The sequence below is a fragment of the Photinus pyralis genome, unplaced genomic scaffold (assembly GCF_008802855.1).
Source record: "Photinus pyralis isolate 1611_PpyrPB1 unplaced genomic scaffold, Ppyr1.3 Ppyr1.4_LG2, whole genome shotgun sequence".
NCBI lineage: Eukaryota > Metazoa > Arthropoda > Insecta > Coleoptera > Lampyridae > Photinus > Photinus pyralis.
The window spans coordinates 50549546-50568714 of NW_022170403.1; the positions used below are offsets into that span (position 1 = coordinate 50549546).

At 35.5% G+C, this 19169-nt stretch overlaps 2 protein-coding genes across 4 annotated transcripts; one reads left to right on the plus strand and one right to left on the minus strand.

Moving 5' to 3' along the window:
* The first annotated feature begins 799 nt into the window (after positions 1-799).
* On the plus strand, positions 800-14943 carry LOC116165144 (eukaryotic translation initiation factor 2 subunit 3-like). Of its 3 annotated transcripts, XM_031479454.1 has the most exons (7): positions 827-1162; positions 1303-1477; positions 13450-13686; positions 13741-13958; positions 14010-14195; positions 14247-14477; positions 14530-14943. In XM_031479454.1, exons 1-7 carry the CDS (start codon positions 1094-1096, stop codon positions 14845-14847), a joined length of 1434 nt encoding a protein of 477 aa, XP_031335314.1. In that variant the 5' UTR covers positions 827-1093; the 3' UTR covers positions 14848-14943. The 3 variants fall into 3 exon arrangements, with proteins under 3 accessions (XP_031335313.1, XP_031335314.1, XP_031335315.1); XM_031479453.1 differs by lacking the exons at positions 13450-13686; positions 13741-13958; positions 14010-14195; positions 14247-14477; positions 14530-14943 and adding an exon at positions 7131-9333 and having other exon boundaries at positions 800-1162; XM_031479455.1 differs by lacking the exons at positions 827-1162; positions 1303-1477; positions 13450-13686; ... (2 more) ...; positions 14247-14477; positions 14530-14943 and adding exons at positions 7393-7534; positions 7611-9333.
* LOC116165145 (ATP synthase subunit O, mitochondrial) lies at positions 14905-17070 on the minus strand. The gene is made up of 3 exons (XM_031479456.1): positions 16909-17070; positions 16478-16852; positions 14905-15259 (listed from the first exon to the last, which is right to left on the minus strand). Exons 1-3 carry the CDS (start codon positions 16933-16935, stop codon positions 15032-15034), a joined length of 630 nt encoding a protein of 209 aa, XP_031335316.1. The 5' UTR covers positions 16936-17070; the 3' UTR covers positions 14905-15031.
* Between the last annotated feature and the right edge of the window lie 2099 nt (positions 17071-19169).

The window sequence follows — 19169 nt, forward strand, 5'->3', positions numbered from 1 at the left end:
ATGACCTTGGGTAGTGTAATGTTTATTGTAAACATCATAGGTAATTGTTTAAATAATATTTATTAACTTTTATGAACATTACAACTAAGGTACATGTACAGCATGTAAAAACCTAACCTTCTGCACCCTTGGCAGCGTTGCCATTACAGGTAGAGAAGCAATGCAATATCCATAGGCCCAGTTCACACCGAAAGGACCTGTGGCGGAGACGTGGCACAGATTTACGTCCTCTCCGCGCTGCCCTATCGCACACTGACGCGGCGTGTCACGGTCGGCCGCCGTACTGGAACGCCGACTAGAAACTTACCGTCGGGATCTGAAAATCTATAAGCGCAGTGTAAATCTCGGATCCTACTCCTACGTTCGCGACAATTTCAAGTATAGGCATTGCGCCTCTACCACAGTATTTGCGCCTCTACCACAGTATATCCTCCCTACCTTGATTCCTTCACTCAACGATATTACGTTCCATATGCATATATTCAAGGTGACTCACCTTGTGCGTATTGCTTCAGAAAGTCTGGCTAGGTAGGTACACAAGCCAAGTAATGCTATATCTATATGACACAAGTAAAAAAGTTTCCACCATAAGACGAGTAACTTAAACGAATTTCTATGCATATATCTGTACTTCCCAAGAGGCTATGGCTGTGTTTTTCTTTACAACAAACCTCTACGGTTAAAATTTCAAAGAAATATCTCAATAAATAAGAAATTTGGCATTGCCGCAATACATCTCTGTTCTATTTATCACATCTATTCTGTGCGTTATGAGATCTATGAATATGTGTGATGTGATGTGATGCAAATGTCAGTAATCATTTCATCATCCATCTGTTAACTGTACACTGTTTTGTTTACAACCCAAATAATATCTGTTCTTCATTATTTTTTACAATAAACTTTCATTGCAAAACTATTTTGCACGTCTGTATGATTTCATTAGTCAATCAAAAATTTAAAAAAAGGGCGCGTACGCGGTAACCAATACAACTGAACATTTCGCAGGAAACGAAGTGGCAACTCCACAAACAAAATCCCGCCTTTTTGTACATTCCTTCCGTTAAAAGACTTTCAACCTTTCCCTAAAAACATGGCTTCTGACGGTAGCGGAATAACAACAGGTCAACCTAACTTACAAAAACAAGACTTATCAAAACTTGTAAGTTCCACAGAATCTCGTTTTTTGCATAAAACATTTCCCGGTCATACTTTCAATAAATGTGTCTTCTCTTAATTCTAACCTAAAAATCCGGTGTCTTCATCTGCTATCCTTAATATTTCTTTGCTATCCATTTTTAGGATGTCACACAGCTAACAGCTCTTTCCCCAGAAGTGATAAGTCGGCAAGCGACAATCAATATTGGTACAATTGGACATGTAGCCCACGGTAAATCGACCGTTGTCAAAGCAATTTCCGGAGTCCAAACTGTACGGTTTAAAAATGAACTGGAGCGAAATATTACTATCAAGCTGGGTAAGTCTTTCTACTTTGTCTTATGCGTTTGTGTTTTGTTTTTGGATTATTGGTCAAGAGAGTTTGTTGGTGGTAAACTATTCTCGAGTCGTGCGAATTCTAAGTTTTGTTTTTTTATACTGCGTTAATCAATCACAAGGAATTTATGTCTATGTAGCTGGAACAAAAAATTCTTAATAATTTGTGATTTAATGGGTCAATTACAGTGTGTCTAGAATTGGATGCTTTATCGTATTGTGTTTCCCATATTTAATGACCTAGTCATTTGTTATGTGTTCAAGGTTCTAACTGAAAACAAGCTGAGGTACAATTTTAGTAATTTTTTAGCTACTAGAAGTTTGATCAGTGCGGCGCACACTTACCTTAAGGCCAACTTAAACTGTGCATATTAATGCAGAACTATAATAGTCCGTCTCACTTTGACTTTACATTACAGGCCATTGAACCGAATGTGTTTTAGTGGCTTAGCTGTGTTTGAAAGGCGGTTTTTGCCATCATTTCCTGTGAGACTATATGCATAGTAGTTTGGGTCTATGTGAGGAATTTATTTAGGCACAGTATAGAGAATGAGAACAATTCTATTCCCAGCCTTGACGCCTCCTACCTATGTTATTGTTAGATTGCTGTAGGTATATCTTATTGATCTCATAATCGGCTAGGCTTTGTGTACCACAAGCTCTCAGCTCAATTCACATAGTCAGTGTTCAACAAAAAAAACTGTAAAGCATAACATTAAATCCTAGTCTTCAATTGTAGACAGGCTCATTATTTTGTGAACTCTCAAAAATTAAAAAAAGTTCGCACATTTCTTGTTAATGTAATGTTAACGGAGTATTTATTTTTTATGTAGTGAAGCATTTTACCAATTCAGATTTCAGTTATTCATACTACCAGATACAACCACGCGGGTGGAAGATATTAAGCTTGAATAGTGACCACATTAGGTAAGATTATTACAAACACTTGCATTATTGAAGCCATGAGAGTGGTAAATGTAAACATCGAAAACCAATTATTTTCAAGATTGCAGCGGTCATCAGAAAATAGTAGATTATATCACGAGTCAATAATGATAGCTACTATTCTCGAGGAATATTTACGAACTGAGCCGCTTGCTAGGGAGTAAAATTCCGAAAGTATAATATCCATTAATGCGAGTAATATACTCTACTTTATCTACGACTAATTTAATAGCTTGAGATTTTATCCATTTTAATACAAAAAATATACACAAACAATACACGACCTGCTTGACATTTACACTTTTGACATTTGTTTTGTTTCCATGGATGATATTAAATTTAAAGAAATTTTGTGATTGTAGTACAAGAAGGCGTAAGAGCTATTAATCCCTGGTCATTAATAAAGGCCGAAACCCATTGGCAACACGCCACGCCACGCCATGTGACGAAAATGTATGCGTATATTCATCCATTTATTTACATGTACCACGTACACACTTGACACACGCTATGCCACGCCACCTCACGTGTGACGATTCAAAACCCTCAGATGTGACCGACGCGTGTTGGTACGTGTGAATGTTCCCCGATCGTCTCTCCACTCCCCCGGCAATCTGTTTCCGTATTTATTTTAAGAGGGGCATTCCGCGGGAATGTTGCCGATAGATGGCGAACAAGTAGAAAATCACCTAAAATTTTATTAAGCATGCAATGTCTTTCACGAATGAGTAGAACGTTTTTAAATATCGTAATCAAAAAAAATTTTCCCGGTTTTGGTTTATTTTGTACACCCAGAATCTTCTTTTTTTCTGATTCAAAACGATGGCAGCAGCAGCACATTCTTCTAAAGAACTCTCACTAGACGAACTGCTTGCGCTAGTGTAGTCCATCGCACTCAAAGTTACTACTGCCAATTTTTTTAATAAAATGACAATCACGTGGCGTGTTACAAATATGCACACAAACTCTCCCGCCTATGCCACATGGCGTGGCGTGGCGTGGCGTGTTGCCAATGGGTTTTGGCCTTAATCCCTAAGGGAATAATGGATGGCATTATACCGAACAAACCATCAGTATAATACTCACATTATATATTAGTCATAGAACTCATAGATAAACAATATTACAATATACCTATAATATTATTATATAATATATTTAAAATAATATAATAATATATTATAATATAATAATATTATTGTACTTTGCACAATAGATAACTAAGTACCTAATCTTAATAGGACCATTTAGTAAAAGTTCATGTTGCAGGTTTCATTAGTTGATGTACAGTAGAACCTCGATTATCAGTGCTCCACGGGACTGGACGACGCACTGATAATCCAAATTAATACTTATTTCTTGCATATGAACCTATTGTATACCTACAACCCTACATACAGGTGTATGTACTAAAAAGGAAATGGAAACAGAATTTTTATACAACAAAATTTGTACTTGAAATATCCAAACTAAAATGATAAACTTACTTACAAAAATCGGTCTCTTTTAGATAGTTATGCTTTTGAAAAAAAGTCAGTCACTTTGATCTGTGTGAAAAGCATTTATCAGTTTGAATCTTCTGACGCATTCTGCATAAATTTAAAATATAATTTCAATGAAGGGAAATCACGGCACGGATAATCCGCTGCCCGGGGGTTCTAGTGTGATTAGATACAGACTAGTTACAATGCTAAAAATTAGGTTAATTATTTCCCAAAGTTCACTGGGCTTTTGAATTTTGAATTTTGAGATCCACTTTTTGGCTCTATCTAAAAAAAGCTGACATAAATAATAGTAATGCTTAGATTCCTTGGTAACGAGTTGTGGAATTACACAAAACTCAAATAGATTTTGTTAAATATCTACACTTACAAGGTTGTTTCAATGGGAGCGTAGAAAGCTTGTTAGTTGATAATGCAAATAATCTGGTCATACAAAATTTGCAAAAGTAGCCGCTCTAAACTCACAAACACAGACAGCTTCTGAATTTCACTTGGCTTTATAACACAGATTTGTAGGATGTAGTTGTCTATCTTGAAAGGAAAACGAAAAATACTTAGTAGACGTTATGGTGACACATTTTATTATTATAAATTTTTTTTCTAAGTACTTCATTTATAACACAGAATTACATGACAAACAAAAGTGGCTTGATAAATAAGATGAACAAAGGAAAAACAACATTGACATACAAATTCAAAGAAAACGAACCAACTCGTAAATAATTTCACAGATTTACTTAATAAATTGAAATGTTCTCATATACAGGGTGTCCCGTTATTATTTAGACCAAAATAACGACTACATGACGTTGTTTACAGATCAATATACAGGGTGCTTATTTTATTTTGTCCACTATTGCTAACTTGAGAACTATAAGAGCTACAATATCGGTTAAATTGGCAAGAATTTCTATTTTACAAGACTATTTTAATGAGCACGAAAAAAAATTCTTTCCAACCAGTGGTTCACAAACTGTAGATACCAACTTTGTTATTTTAAATAGAACTATGTGATATAATATAATATTTGTATACCCTTAGATAAACAAATGCATAAATTTACAAATACCGCTCAAATTGTCCTCCATTTTCGTTAATACATGACTGTATTCTTTGGAACAAATTACTTACTGATCTATGGTAGCAGCCATTCTAATAGATGCCCTTGGATTTGCTTCAAAATAGACCAAGATATATAAATATTATTATTTATTGTTCTTGATTTTCCCACAAACGCAGTTGTATTAGCACGGAATCTGGCATCTAACCTTCAAAAATATCCATCTGATGTTACCTCTCTTTCAGGATATTTCTTCTGATACATTCCAACCGTGGCAAAGGTATTTTTTCTTACTAAAATGTACACTTCGTACAATCAACTTTTTCATTATTTGTAAAATTAAGCATTTTTCTATTAAATTGAGTTTATTCAGTATTCACACAATAATAATTCAATAAGAGCAACTGACAGTTGTAAACAACATAAATAGAAAACCGCCTAACTTGTTTTGTCCATGGCACACTTATTTATAATTACAATAAACCCCTAAAGAGCATCTAAAAAAGCGGCAGAGCACCTCAGTGCGACCCTACAGGGTCATTGTGTTTGACCCATTTTCAATTAGCTTGTTACATGTGGTATATACAGGGTGGCAATTTGAAAACTTACCACCTCCCATGTCTTAGTAAAGAACGAGATATTTTAAAAAATCAAAATCCGTTTCGGTAATTCGAAGAGGGAATCACAATGACATAGTTTGCGACTCGCCCCTTCCAACCCCCTGCGCCCCAGCCACCCCAACTTTTAAATCTTAAATAGTGACTCCCCATGTGTTATACGTCGTTGGAAAGCTCTGAAAAATGCTTTCCAACCATATCAAATAGCATTACATTTAGGTTAGTAATTATCGTGCAAATCAAAAAATAAACTAATATGATATTTTTTGATTTGCACGATAATTACTAACCTAAATGTAATGCTATTTGTTATTGTTGGAAATCATTTTTTCAGAGCTTTCCAACGACGTATCACACATGAGGGGTCACTATTTAAGATTTAAAAGTTGGGGCGCAGTGGGGCGCCAACTACGTCATTGTGATTCAGCCTCCGAATTACCAAAACGGATTTTGATTTTTGCCACCCTGTATATACATATTGCACATATGAGATATTTCGTGTAGAAGCTTTTACCTTGTTTTTGCGAATTACACCTGTTTGTAACGTTCATTTCTTTAGTACCAGTTTTACTCATTTTTTTAGGAACAGAACATTGGACATTTTTGTATAGCGAAACCTTTTTGCTGTGGAGTCATATATTACAATTTAACAAAAAAATCTTGGGTTATGAATGCTTTTTCTTAGCCACTATTAATAATATTGTCGTGTGAATTAGGAGTGCTTAATATTAGTTTTGTCAGAATGTCACTTTATTCGATGTGTCACACAAGTTGTCACAAGATTGATTATCGATACAACATTGTCAGTTTCGAAAATGGAGTACCCAAATACATTATTTGAATTTGTTTTTATTTTGTTATTTTTTGCTTGTTGTTTAGTTGGGGTCTAATATGAGTATTTCTTCTTCTGATTTTCTCCTCAAATATGGCACCGGGATAAACCAAGAAGTTAGAGGATTAAAACTCAAATAAACAACTCGAAAAGCTTGTTTTCTATTTTAATTAATTAGTTGGTGAAGTATACCTACATAGCTGAAGAATTTTTTTTGCTTATGTTTGATTTTTATTACTTCTTATTCAGTTTTATCTTATGAAGGCATCCAATTCTTGACACAATGTTTAGTTATTCCGCTCATTTTAGCACACGCATGCACCACAAAAACGAGACAATATTACAGTTGTACAATTGTAATGGATTTATATTTAGGTACATTCTAAGTATTACCTTTTAAGAGCAAGGATTCAGACAAGGCTTTTTGACTTTAGAATTCTAACAGTAATCAGTGACACTTTTGTTAGATGGGAGTACTCACTACCACTAGGTATGTATTTATGGTGCAAATGTCTTTTAAAAATGCTTCCTTCTAATACTTGAAAGTGTGTAATTGTGTCCTTGTCTAAATTCTTTGTTTCAAAAATAGAACTTTGTGAACCGTTCACATCGAACAGTTATTTTGCTCATTTTCTAAACCTACTATTACTTGAATGACGTCATATTTCAAATAATTGCAGACGACCTGCAGTTCGATGTGAACGGGGAAGCGATTCCTTCAGAGGAGGCGATTCCTTCAGATCAGGCGAGTCCTTCAGAGGATACAACCCCTTCACCAGAGGCAACCTCTTCGCAGGAGCCAACCCCTTCACACAACAAAGATTCTTCACAAGAGGTAACCTCTTCAGAGGAAGCGATCCCTTCACAGATCACTCCTACAGAAGAAGCACCACCGTCAGAAAGGGCCACTCTTTCAGATGAAGCAGTCTCTTCAGAGGATGCAACACTTGCACAAGAGGAACTTCCAGAAGACGCACTTCCTTCAGTGGAAGCAAATCCTATGGAGATGTCAATATCTTCAGAGACGACGCCATCTGTAAAACGCAAAAGTGAAGATGTCTTGAAAGGGCGTTCAGCTAAAATGGTTTGTAAAGCCAACAAAAAGGGAGGGGTTTACCCCAAAGAATACATAGTGGAAAAAATTATCGATCATGTTTTAGACAATGGCCATAACATGTTTAGGGTGAAATGGTTGGGATGGTCAGAGGAATGTAACACTTGGGAGCCTTTTCACCACCTGGATCACTGCCCAGAGAAACTGCAAGAATTTTTTACTTCTACTTTAAATCAATCTGTGCTGGATAGTGTGTGCCAAACTTTCTCAGTGTCGCAAGACTTATCTGACAAGGCTTTGGAAAGTTTAATTCCACCTCAAGGATTTTCCGCTTTAAGAAGTTTTTTAGACGTTCAAAGGGATATACTAACATTGTTTTCTGCTCCACCACTTGAACGACACGTTAAGAAAATGAAACGAGGAAAAGAAACTGTGCTGTTATACTTTCTGCTCTTAAAAAGAGAGCGTCAGATACTAAAATTAAATGGGTGGGAGGAATCCATAAACAAAACCGCATCTAAGAGCGCAGTAATAAAAGTGGAAAACAATTGTGATTTGGAAGATCCTCCCGAAGGTTTCATTTACGTTAATGAATATGTACCAATGGAAGGTATCAGCATTCCCAATGAACCGCCCATAGGTTGCGAATGCGAGTCTTGCGGTCCCAAGGAAAAATCGTGCTGCGGAAAGAATTACTCTTGGAGATACACATACAACGATAAACAAAAACTAAATGTACCCAAAGGTACACCCATTTATGAATGTAATAAAATGTGTAAGTGTGGAGATGATTGCCGTAATCGTGTAGTTCAAAAAGATCGCACTATTCCTCTGTGCATTTTTCGTACTTCGAATGGGTGTGGGTGGGGCGTTAAGACTTTGAGGAAGATTTCCGCGGGCGAGTTTGTGTGCGAGTACGTTGGTGAAGTGATAACACACGATGAAGCTGAAAAAAGAGGAGAAATTTACGATGCCGCAGGAAGAACTTATCTTTTTGATCTTGATTTCAATATGTCCGATAATCCGTACACAGTGGATGCGGCAACTTATGGGAACATTTCGCACTTTATTAATCATTCGTGTTCTCCCAATTTGGGCGTGTGGGCGGTTTGGATTAATTGCTTAGACCCAAACATTCCCAAGTTGGCGCTTTTTGCCCTACGAGAAATACCAAAGGACGAAGAGCTAACTTTTGACTATATGTCCGGGAATAAAGTTAGGAGTTCTAAGAAGAATAAAGATCAAGGAGGTGAATCTGAACATACCTTATCTCCAGGTCGTGCTCGTTTAGATTTGTTCTCGGAAGGTGGACAAAAAAATCGGCCAGTATGTAAATGTTCTGCAAAGTCATGCAGACGATATCTGTTTTAAAAAATATGGGCACATTTTAAGTCTCTGCCTTGAAATGTATGTCGGGTTACTGCCTTACTATCTACCATTTTTACACGTTGAATATACATTTATTAAGTCTCCGTTTTAATTTGTATACAGCTTTTAGTTTATATTTTTTATCATCTACCAAAATACAAATTTCACAAGTAAAAAGGTATCTAGATCTATCATTGTTATTTTCTTTAGTAGAGAAGGTGTAATTTTTATATTTTAACTTATTGCCATCGTTCAAAAACCATAATTTAGTAAATGGTTACTTTAATTATGGGAATGACATAAGTTTGTATTATCATTACAATATGAAAATTGTGAATGTTAGAGTGAATTATGCTTTTTAAGCCTGTACATTATTTTATTTATTAGTATTAGTTTGTATTGTACAATATACGTTAAGAACATGTATGGAATTGGTTCAAAATAAACACTCATTATCTCTTTATTTTGCCCTGAACAATTTTGTAATTTTTTAGATGCACTGTTATTTATTTATAATAATAATCTTCATTTTAATAATATGAATTTAGTCTCCACTCCAAAACAAGCTGACTTGCGGGACTTTATAGCGGAAAATATACAGGATAAAATACACTTGTTTTGATTTTCATTATACTTTACAGTACTTTATAAATTGTTCAGTGGTGAATGGGGTAACTTTCAATATATTTACATGATGGAATACCTGTTTATTTCTAATATAAACTTTTACTAGTAACTGTTTTTCTCTATACTACTATACAGTGAGTCTATTTTAAAAGGGAACTTGCAATACCATTGTGATCTCTATGTTTACTTTTTGTGCCATGTCTGTCACTTCTAAAGCTAATTAGATCAATTTATAAAATGTATTTGTCTTCACATCGATTTAATTAAATCACTTATTTTTGTTGATTATTGAAATAGGTTGATCTGTTTTTTTTTTAAATGAAACAGGGATAATTGCATTGTATGTTTTGGGCAGTGTTGGGGGGAATGTCAATGTGCATACAGTACAACCTCGTTAATCCGAATAGATTCGGACCACCGACCTTTCGGATTATCGCGAAACTAGTGAAAATAATAAATTTGGACACAAGCATTAAGAAATAAACTTTATTCTTTTCAACGTCTTCAGGGGTGTCATCGTTGTTACGAGGAACTAAATTATTTCGGACTATCGCGATTTCGGATTAGCATGTATTCGGATTATCGAGGTTGTACTGTAGTAATTTTGGATAATTTTCAAGCGTGAAACGAGAATACATAGTGGGTGGGCCACTAGTGCGTCTGTGGAAGATTGTATTTGTATTTAAAATTCATTGTCAGGACATGTTGAAGAACTCGCCTAGTCATATTTTCAACGAAACTGCAATTATCATATACAGGGTGATTTATATAAAATTTGCATTTTTGTAAATAGAGCCCATTGTGTATTATTGCATATTTCGATTACTTGATCAATTTGAATTGGTGTTTATTAGATTTGATGCAATAAAAGAAAACCAAGTTATCTTGGATTGAAGTTTTGAAAGTTGATCAAGTGATATTTCTTTTAAAATAAAAAAGTTGAACTTTGACCTTTCGGCGTATGTTGCTAACATTATTATCAGGATTAGTAACACTGCAGAATAACCGCCTTAGTTTTGTAACTGCAAATTAAATTTTTACTGAACTTTTTTTGAATAAATGGCGAATTGCGGTGCGTCTAAACGACTCAGTTTAGATATGTGTAATACATAGTGAAACTGTTAATAACACAAAGGCACAAACAGAGTCAGTCTAGCTATGATTGTTTCTGAGATACAGGGTAAAAACGAAAGGTTTGACTTTTTGGAATGCTATCATGTAAAATAGAAAAACGATATTTTTACGTAGAATCCAGTGGCGTAGTTAAAAAATGTTTGGGCCACCATATCTGAGATTTGGCCCAATGTTGGTATTTTTTAAATGCAACACATTTTGCATTCGTATTCCTGATTACATTGATGTATCAGAACTTATATTTTTTTTATGTACATAATTATACAGGGTGATTCAAATTCGAGAGCGACCATGAGGATCTCGGGAAGTGTAAGAGATAGATAGGTAGTTTAAATCTGGCAAAGTTGCGTATTTTGATGCTTAACAAAATGCAGTTTTGAAACTTACAAAATTCCGACTACTTTCGGAGATATCCGGAAAAAGTCGAAAGTTGGCAAAATCATTTTTATTTTTTACTGAAGTTATTTAAAAAGATATTTCGAAATAAATGATACATTATTATGACCACTTTTGTCCCTCTACAAGTTGCTACTTTTAAATTTTAAGTTTGACGTTTCGTCTCCAGTCAACCATCATCAACTTTGTTTTTTCTTATGGAAGTAATTTTTGCTTTTTGTGTCTTTTGATGGAGAATTTTTTTCTGGTTTCAAAAATGTAAACATCACTATCTTTTAATCATAAATAGGGCTATTAATTCATAAAAACGCAAGAAACTACGTACTTGCACTATCTAAGACAAAGTTTATATTTTTAAACTCTGTTTTGAATTCTCTATCAAATGACCCAAAAAGTAAAAATTACTTCCATACGAAAAAACAAGGTTGATGATGGTCAACCGGACACGAAACGTCGGATTTAAAATTTAAAACTTCATCTTGTAGTGGGAAAAAAGTGGCCATATGTGTTATTTATTTCGAAATATCTTTTTAAATAACTTAAGCATCAAAATACGCAACTTTCCCAAATTTAAACTACCTATCTATCTCTTATGGTTCCCGAGATCCCCATGGTGGCCCTCGAATTTGAATCAGCCTGGATATTATATAACAAAAATTGTAAGATGGCATGTGTCTACCGTCAGCCATTTTTATTGATTGGAATCGGCTGTCATGGATACAATAAACGAAACAAACTCTCCATAAATCCATGGCCTACTATTTAAAAACCGTAAAAAATAAGATTTTTATTTTTGGTTCATGGCTAAAATTTAAAAAAAAATATAGATTGGGATGCATCAATGTAATCAGGAAAAATAATGCAAAAATCGTACGTTAAGATATACAGGGTGTTGCGTTTAAAAAATACCAACTTTGGTCAAATCTCAGAAACGGTGGACAAAAACTTTTTTTTACTACGCCACTGGATTCTACGTAAAAATATCTAAAATAAACAGTTTTTACCTTCTTCCTTTCCCTTCATGGGAAGTAAAATAAATTTTTTGTTTTCATCTTGTATCTCCAAAACGAACGTAGCGAGATTGATTCTGTTTGTGATATTAATATAAAAGTTTCACAAAAAAAAACAGGGTCGCGAAAACCGCAAGTCTCTATCATTAAAAACAGCTGAGATACACTGCAGTCTCGACTAAAATGGGATACACGGTCCAGTGGAACATTCAACTTATCAACGTCTACGCGCTTATAAACATTTCACTCTTTCAGTGGGAGTCTAGAGGGTGGTTCCAACAGCGCGCATGATTACCGGCTTTATACCTATCTTAATTCATAGCACAGCGATATTGAGATGAACAATAAGCTTAGTGGGAAGTTACACCACTTTCCTCTTGATTCCTTTTTTAAATGGTGTGATTTATAAGATATTACTTGATGTATAGGCCTTGATTATAGGATGGACTATGACTATAGCTGCTATGCATATTCAACTAGTTGAGTATTGAGTTAACTAAATAAAGTCCACAACTCTGGTATTAGATACTCCCTTGGCGCTTTTATAACAACTTCTATTAGTGCTCTGCATGTCGAAGCAGGTGTCCTTCCTCTTGTTATGTGTTGGAAGCAATTGCTTATCAATTCTGAACACCACTTTGGAATGCTCACTCGAACCACGATGTGCTATTAAATAATAACAGAAGAGTAAGGTTACAAAGTTATAGATCATTAGGTGAAAGAGCAAGAGAATTGCTAGGAGAAATTCGCCTTAATGACGTAGATCTGTCAGATTTCACAAAGAACGCTTGACAAAACCTTGTTAAGGAACGGGTATAAGAACGATTGCAGGTACAGTGGTTGGAAACAGATGCCACAACCCTCAAATAAGGTCAAGTCGTTACTCCAAATTATTGTGGAATGTAACATAATGGCAGAAGTTTATAAACTCCGTATGGGACATACATGCGCTTACCGACAGTTTTTTTCTAGCTGTATAAGTACCACCTTGATGTGAAATCTGCCAAGTAGACATATCTCCTGAACACATACTATGTACGTGTACTAAATATGACCTTCAATACCAGTTACATGATATTATTTAAGGCAACATGGGATGACTGTATAGAATAATTCATTTCTAGTATTGCACACTTGATCCCTTAATATAACATTAGTTAATCTCATCTAGATAGAATAATATTTAACTGTAAAAGGCTAATGGTCACAGCAGCCTAAGCCATAGGTGGGGTTTTAGTGGGTGTGCCTGACGTAGATCGAGCCCCACAGCACTTCAAATCCTGCCTTTTTTAGAGTGTGCCTAAAGGTACACTTCCCCACCTATACAACAAAAAAACTAAATATTCAATTTAATTAGCTCTAGTATTAGTTTTTTGAAGCTGTAGAAAAATACATTACTTTGTATTTTAGGATACGCAAATGCGAAGATATATAAGTGTGACAATTTAAAATGTCCTCGACCAACATGCTTCATATCAGGTGGATCCTCGAAAGACGATTCATTTCCCTGCTTCCGGCCGAATTGCACCGGACGTTTCCATTTAGTACGCCATGTAAGTTTTGTGGACTGCCCTGGGCATGACATTCTCATGGCCACCATGTTGAACGGAGCTGCTGTTATGGATGCCGCACTACTTCTCATTGCCGGTATGTTCCAAATATACATATCGGGCCGGTGAACTGAATTACTTATTCTTTAAGGCAACGAGTCTTGTCCCCAACCGCAAACGAGTGAACATTTAGCAGCTATTGAAATTATGAAATTAAAAAATATTTTAATTTTACAAAATAAGATCGATTTAGTGAAAGAGGGGCAAGCGAAGGAACAGCACGAACAAATTGCTAAATTTGTTCAAGGCACTGTGGCAGAAGGGGCACCCATTATTCCAATATCTGCGCAATTGAAATATAATATCGAGGTAGTTTTTTTTTTAAAACCCTTAGCACCCTCATTTCTGTACTTTGTGTAGGTTTTGTGTGAATACATAATGAAGAAAATCCCTGTGCCTGTAAGAGATTTCACTTCAGAACCCCGATTGATTGTCATTAGGTCTTTTGATGTAAATAAACCTGGGTGCGAGGTAAATGATCTAAAGGGAGGAGTAGCAGGAGGAAGTATTCTTCGCGGTGTTTTAAAAGTAGGGCAGGAAATTGAGGTAATGTTGCAGGTTAATAGCATTACCACAATAAATAAATTAATATTTTAGGTGCGGCCTGGTCTTGTGAGTAAAGATTCCGAAGGGAAACTAACTTGTAAACCCATATATTCACGCATCGTCTCTCTTTACACCGAACAGAATGAGTTGCAGTTTGCGGTTCCTGGAGGATTAATTGGTGTCGGAACAAAAATTGAACCTACCTTATGTCGAGCTGATCGTTTAGTAGGTCAAGTACTGGGAGCAGTTGGTGCTTTACCTAGTATATTTATAGAACTTGAGGTATTAATTTCCAGTACTTGCTGGGTTTTGTTAAATGTAAATTCTTTTGCAGGTCAGTTATTATCTACTGAAACGTTTATTAGGTGTGAGGACAGAAGGAGACAAGAAAGCGGCTAAAGTTCAGAAGTTATCGAAAAGTGAAATTTTGCTAGTTAATATTGGTTCTCTTAGCACTGGTGGAAGAGTATTGGCCACTAAAGCAGATTTAGTTAAAATTTCTCTAACAAATCCGGTCTGTACAGAAATAGGTGAGAAAATAGCTCTAAGCCGGAGAGTAGAAAAGCATTGGCGCCTGATTGGTTGGGGACAAATCCGCGGAGGCGAAACCATCGAGCCAGAAGTGAAACCTTCGAACCAACCAAATAAGTAAATTCAAATAGACTTACACCATAGGAATATTTAATTTAAATTGTACAAGAGTCAATCAACTGTTTGAATTTTATGTATTAACAATTTTATATCGGTACAGGTTGCATCTTATTTAATTAAATATTATGATGGAATTTGTAATTTCTTTTATTTCAGTATAATTTTGCTACACTTCCTCACATAATTTATACAGCGGCACTAATAAGATCGGTGTATTTCTTAATTTTACTGGATACACTCATGTCGACATAACGATCTCCAATACTCACTATCATGCCACCAATAATCGATGGATCGACCTTCACAGTCAAGTGCAAAGTTTCTTTTCCTTTCAAGAACGATTTCAAAACAGATTCTAATTGCTTGCGTTGATTGGGATCTAAATCCTTAGCGGTTGTCACCTCACAAATCACCTAAAACGATCAACTTTAAGAATAGTATGTACATAATACCTACAATAAAAAATATTCAACTAATGGATATTTCATACATGGAACACACTTACACACTGAATAATATTTGAGTCAGATTTCAATGAATTAGTATCGCTATTCCTTATTACATCAAAGCAATCTGATTGCGATGTGGTGGGAGAATAAGTACCCAAAAAAATCCACTAGTCCAGGAAATAGAGACTGAAAATGGACCATTTCCTGCAAAACGAGAAGTAGTTCCAATTTTTTTTGCATGTCATGAAAGAATATCTGGTGGTTAAGAGTCCAAGTTTTCCCCTTGTGCTTCCCCCGTACCACCCTTAAAATTAAAGAAATTTGGTTGGTTTTTTAGTTTTTCAATCATATCTTTTTATAGGTTCACTTTACAGAAAAAAATTGTTATCAGAAATTGTAGACTATAAAATACTGTGATATACACTACTTTTTTGTGAAATGTTTATTAAAAACCCCCACTCCCCACCCGCTGTAGAAATAGATAAGTATTTAGAGGAATAGAAAATATATGTAAATAAGCGTTGTACTCTCTGACAATTTCAAAAATATATTAGAAAGCACTACAATCTCTCAGTGATTCAAATATCCCCACTAGCAAGGGTTGCAAGTTTCATTATTATGCATCCCCTTTAGTAAGGGTGCAGAGTAGAGGGATTTATACCACGACAAATTCAAGATATTTTCTCATAAAACTCTTAATTATAGAGATCAAGTATGAAATTTGGTTAAAACATCTACATAGAAATTTCAGAATTCTTGAAAATACAACCAACTCTCAAGCTCCGTATCGTTAATAAACATTTCACAAAAAAGTAGTGTATATCAAAGTTGTGTAGAACTTTATGGTCTACAATTTCTGATAACAATAATTTTTTCTAAAGTGAACGATTAAAAAGATATGATTGAAAAACTAAAAAACCAACCAAATTAAGGGGTTTTGGGGGTGGTACGCGCGAAGCACAAGGGGTGGGAGGTCGAAAACTTAAGATTCTTAACCACCAGATGACTGTCTATGACATGCAAAAGAAATTGGAACTACTTCTCATTTTGCAAGTTAAAACCCTCTAGTCCCTGGACTACACAGTAAGTCCAGGAGTGCACAAAGAAATATTGGTTAGACAGTGCAAGTTGGATTGAAATCCCGCTGATATCTTTCTACGGGCACTCGATACAGATACTTACTTCTCCTCTATGTGCAGACATAATCGTTTTGAAGGCTGATATGACACCATCCAAGTTTTGCAATCTCCCATTTTCTGCCAAAATCTGCAGCAAGTTGGAGGTTTGTGGGGATAACGAAACTTTAGTTGCTATCGTTTTTAAAGCCTCTGCCTTGTGTTGACGTTTAATTATCGGATTTACGATAAATTCGCGCAACTTTGCGTCTGTCTTGACAGTACCTTGAAATTTTACGAGATCCTTCTCTACAGCATCTAACGCATTTTGTTTTGATGCGGCTGAGTACAACGCTGTTGCGTAACGACCGTCGATACCGAAAACCTGTATCGGCGGTTTTACCATTTGCTGAACCGCATTGCTTGTGCTAAAGGATCGAATCTGAAACCAATTTGAATGTTATGTAATGCAAGGTTACGAATTTAAGAAGCACTTACGAACGCCGACATCTTTGCACACGACATTTTTGATTTGTACTTTGCGTTAAATTAGAATATTGTAAACAAATACGATCAGAAATTCCTTTAAACTACGAAAAATTCAAGAAAGACATACGACACAGACCTATTAAATTTCTGATAGGGTTTTTTGTTTTAACCAACGGACAGAACGGTAATGATTTTTTTGCGTTGGCAACATGCAGCCTCGTTTAGAAATTTTTATTACTAAACTGAAAATTGCAATGAATAAGAAAATTGAAAGAAGCTGTTTTTACTACACCTCCTACATATATAGCTATAGTTTTTACCAAATAAAAGAGTAGGAAGGAGCTTATGTATTTTTAATGATTTTAGCTAGCATTCTATTAGGCTTCTCAATATTGAATATGGCGGATATTTTTCCTCAAATGTTAGGTTGGTCAATATTTGTAACTGAAGAGGAGCATAATCATGCAAGGTGCAATAGTACTTCCACCTGTATTTAAATTATTTTCATAATCCAAACAAATAATACGTAATTCGAAGGCAAATGTGTACTACGTCAACGACTCAACGTAACCATAGTTTGATTTAAATTCGCGCGTTCTTTTGTAAAACGTTGAGAGGTTCCACCCTGTATATACAACTTACGACGATACATACATTTTTGAGAGTTGGCAACCATGCAATTTCTAGGTGGGAAAAAAAGTTGCCTGCGCCACCTAGAAAGCACGAACGGGAGTAATAAGCCCAGAACAAAAAACTTAGAAGGGAAACGTAAACGGGAACAACTGAGTGCAGATATAGTTAGTTTGGAGAACATTCAATAGATGGCGCATAGTTAGCGGGCGTGTTAAAGTTACTAAATCTAGTGACTTTAGTGCTTGTGCGCCATTATGACAGTTGAATTTTGAATTTTGATTGACGGCTTATTGTGCTTTAAGTATAATTACTATTCATTATTACAATGAATTATGCATATACAAGTCGAGAACGTAAATGTTGTGTGACAAATTGTGAAGACGTTTCCCAAAAATGGAGCCCGAAGTTTTTAAGAATTGGTTTAGAATATAATGTGGAAAAAAATTTACACAAAAGTTTTTGGTTTGTGAACGTCATTTTTCTGGCTGCGCTTTAGAACCTGGAACACGAAGAGATTTAAAGCGTATGGCAGTTCGCACATTATATTTAGCAGATAGCACTAATTGAATTGTAATAAATTGCTACATATTTTGTTTTTAGAACGATCTCGAGAGCATCATACAGTAGAGTTTCATGAAGTTGATCTTGTATCTTGTATAATCATATTAAATTAAATATAACTCCTTGATTGGATTAATTGGAGTTGTTACTTATAAAACAAGTGCTCTGTACTCTTTGAAGGCCCTGACTGGTGAGGTGCATCCGCATTAAACTGAATTTATTTGGACCCCTAACAAACAAAATTGGACTTCACTGGCTGGATTCATTTACCTTTTAGGTTTCAGTTAGTCAAATCCAATGTTATTGTTACAGATCCGGAGAAATTCAGTATCATGCGGACGTAGCTTACATTTTAATATTTAAATTTGGCGCCATTCACGCAAAAAGCTGCTGAGAACATACACGAGATGGCGCGTCATTTTTACATTACATTACAGTTTCCATTCTAAGTTTGTTGTTCTATGGTAATAAGGTGGGTTGGGTTCATAGCTCTCCGTTCATCCGTTGCGTTGATCCGTCAAACGGATAGTGCAATTTGTTAAGGTTCATAGCAATCCGTCCATATCGTACGTTTCCAAGGTATAACCATAACCTAAATTTTATTTTGTACTGTACCCACCGTGATCTTCAGTACGTAGAAACTACTATCAGATTATCACCTCGAAGAACGTAATAGGCGAACACTGTTAAATTTGCTCTTAAACGTCAACAACATAACAAACATAACCTTACTCTTGTTAAAAAACGGACCAACGGAAACGTAAATCTTCAACTTCAACCAACTTTTCCGTAGTAAATGGACGACGTAAGGTAAGTTCATAGCTCTCCGTTCATACGTTTCCGTTTGTCCGTTAGCCAATCAGAAGACAGCAAATTTTTAAATCGTACGTCGTCCGTTTACGACGGAAAAGTTGGTTGAAGTTGAACATTTACGTTTCCGTTGGTCCGTTTTTAACAAGAGTGAGGTTATGTTTGGTATGTTAACAGCGTTCGCCTATTCGTTCTTCACGGTAATAATCAGATAGCAATGTATGTTCTTACTTTCGTACCATTTTCACATACTGAAAATCACGGAG

Coding starts and splice junctions, on each gene's coding strand:
- LOC116165144 (XM_031479453.1), top strand. CDS start 1,094: ATGGCTTCTGACGGTAGCGGAATAACAACAGGTCAACCTAACTTACAA. Junction 1,163..1,302: donor AACAAGACTTATCAAAACTT/GTAAGTTCCACA, acceptor ATCCATTTTTAG/GATGTCACACAGCTAACAGC. Junction 1,478..7,130: donor AAATATTACTATCAAGCTGG/GTAAGTCTTTCT, acceptor AAATAATTGCAG/ACGACCTGCAGTTCGATGTG.
- LOC116165145 (XM_031479456.1), bottom strand. CDS start 16,935: ATGTCGTGTGCAAAGATGTCGGCGTTC. Junction 16,853..16,908: donor GTGCAAAGATGTCGGCGTTC/GTAAGTGCTTCT, acceptor AATTGGTTTCAG/ATTCGATCCTTTAGCACAAG. Junction 15,260..16,477: donor TGTCTGCACATAGAGGAGAA/GTAAGTATCTGT, acceptor TGATCGTTTTAG/GTGATTTGTGAGGTGACAAC.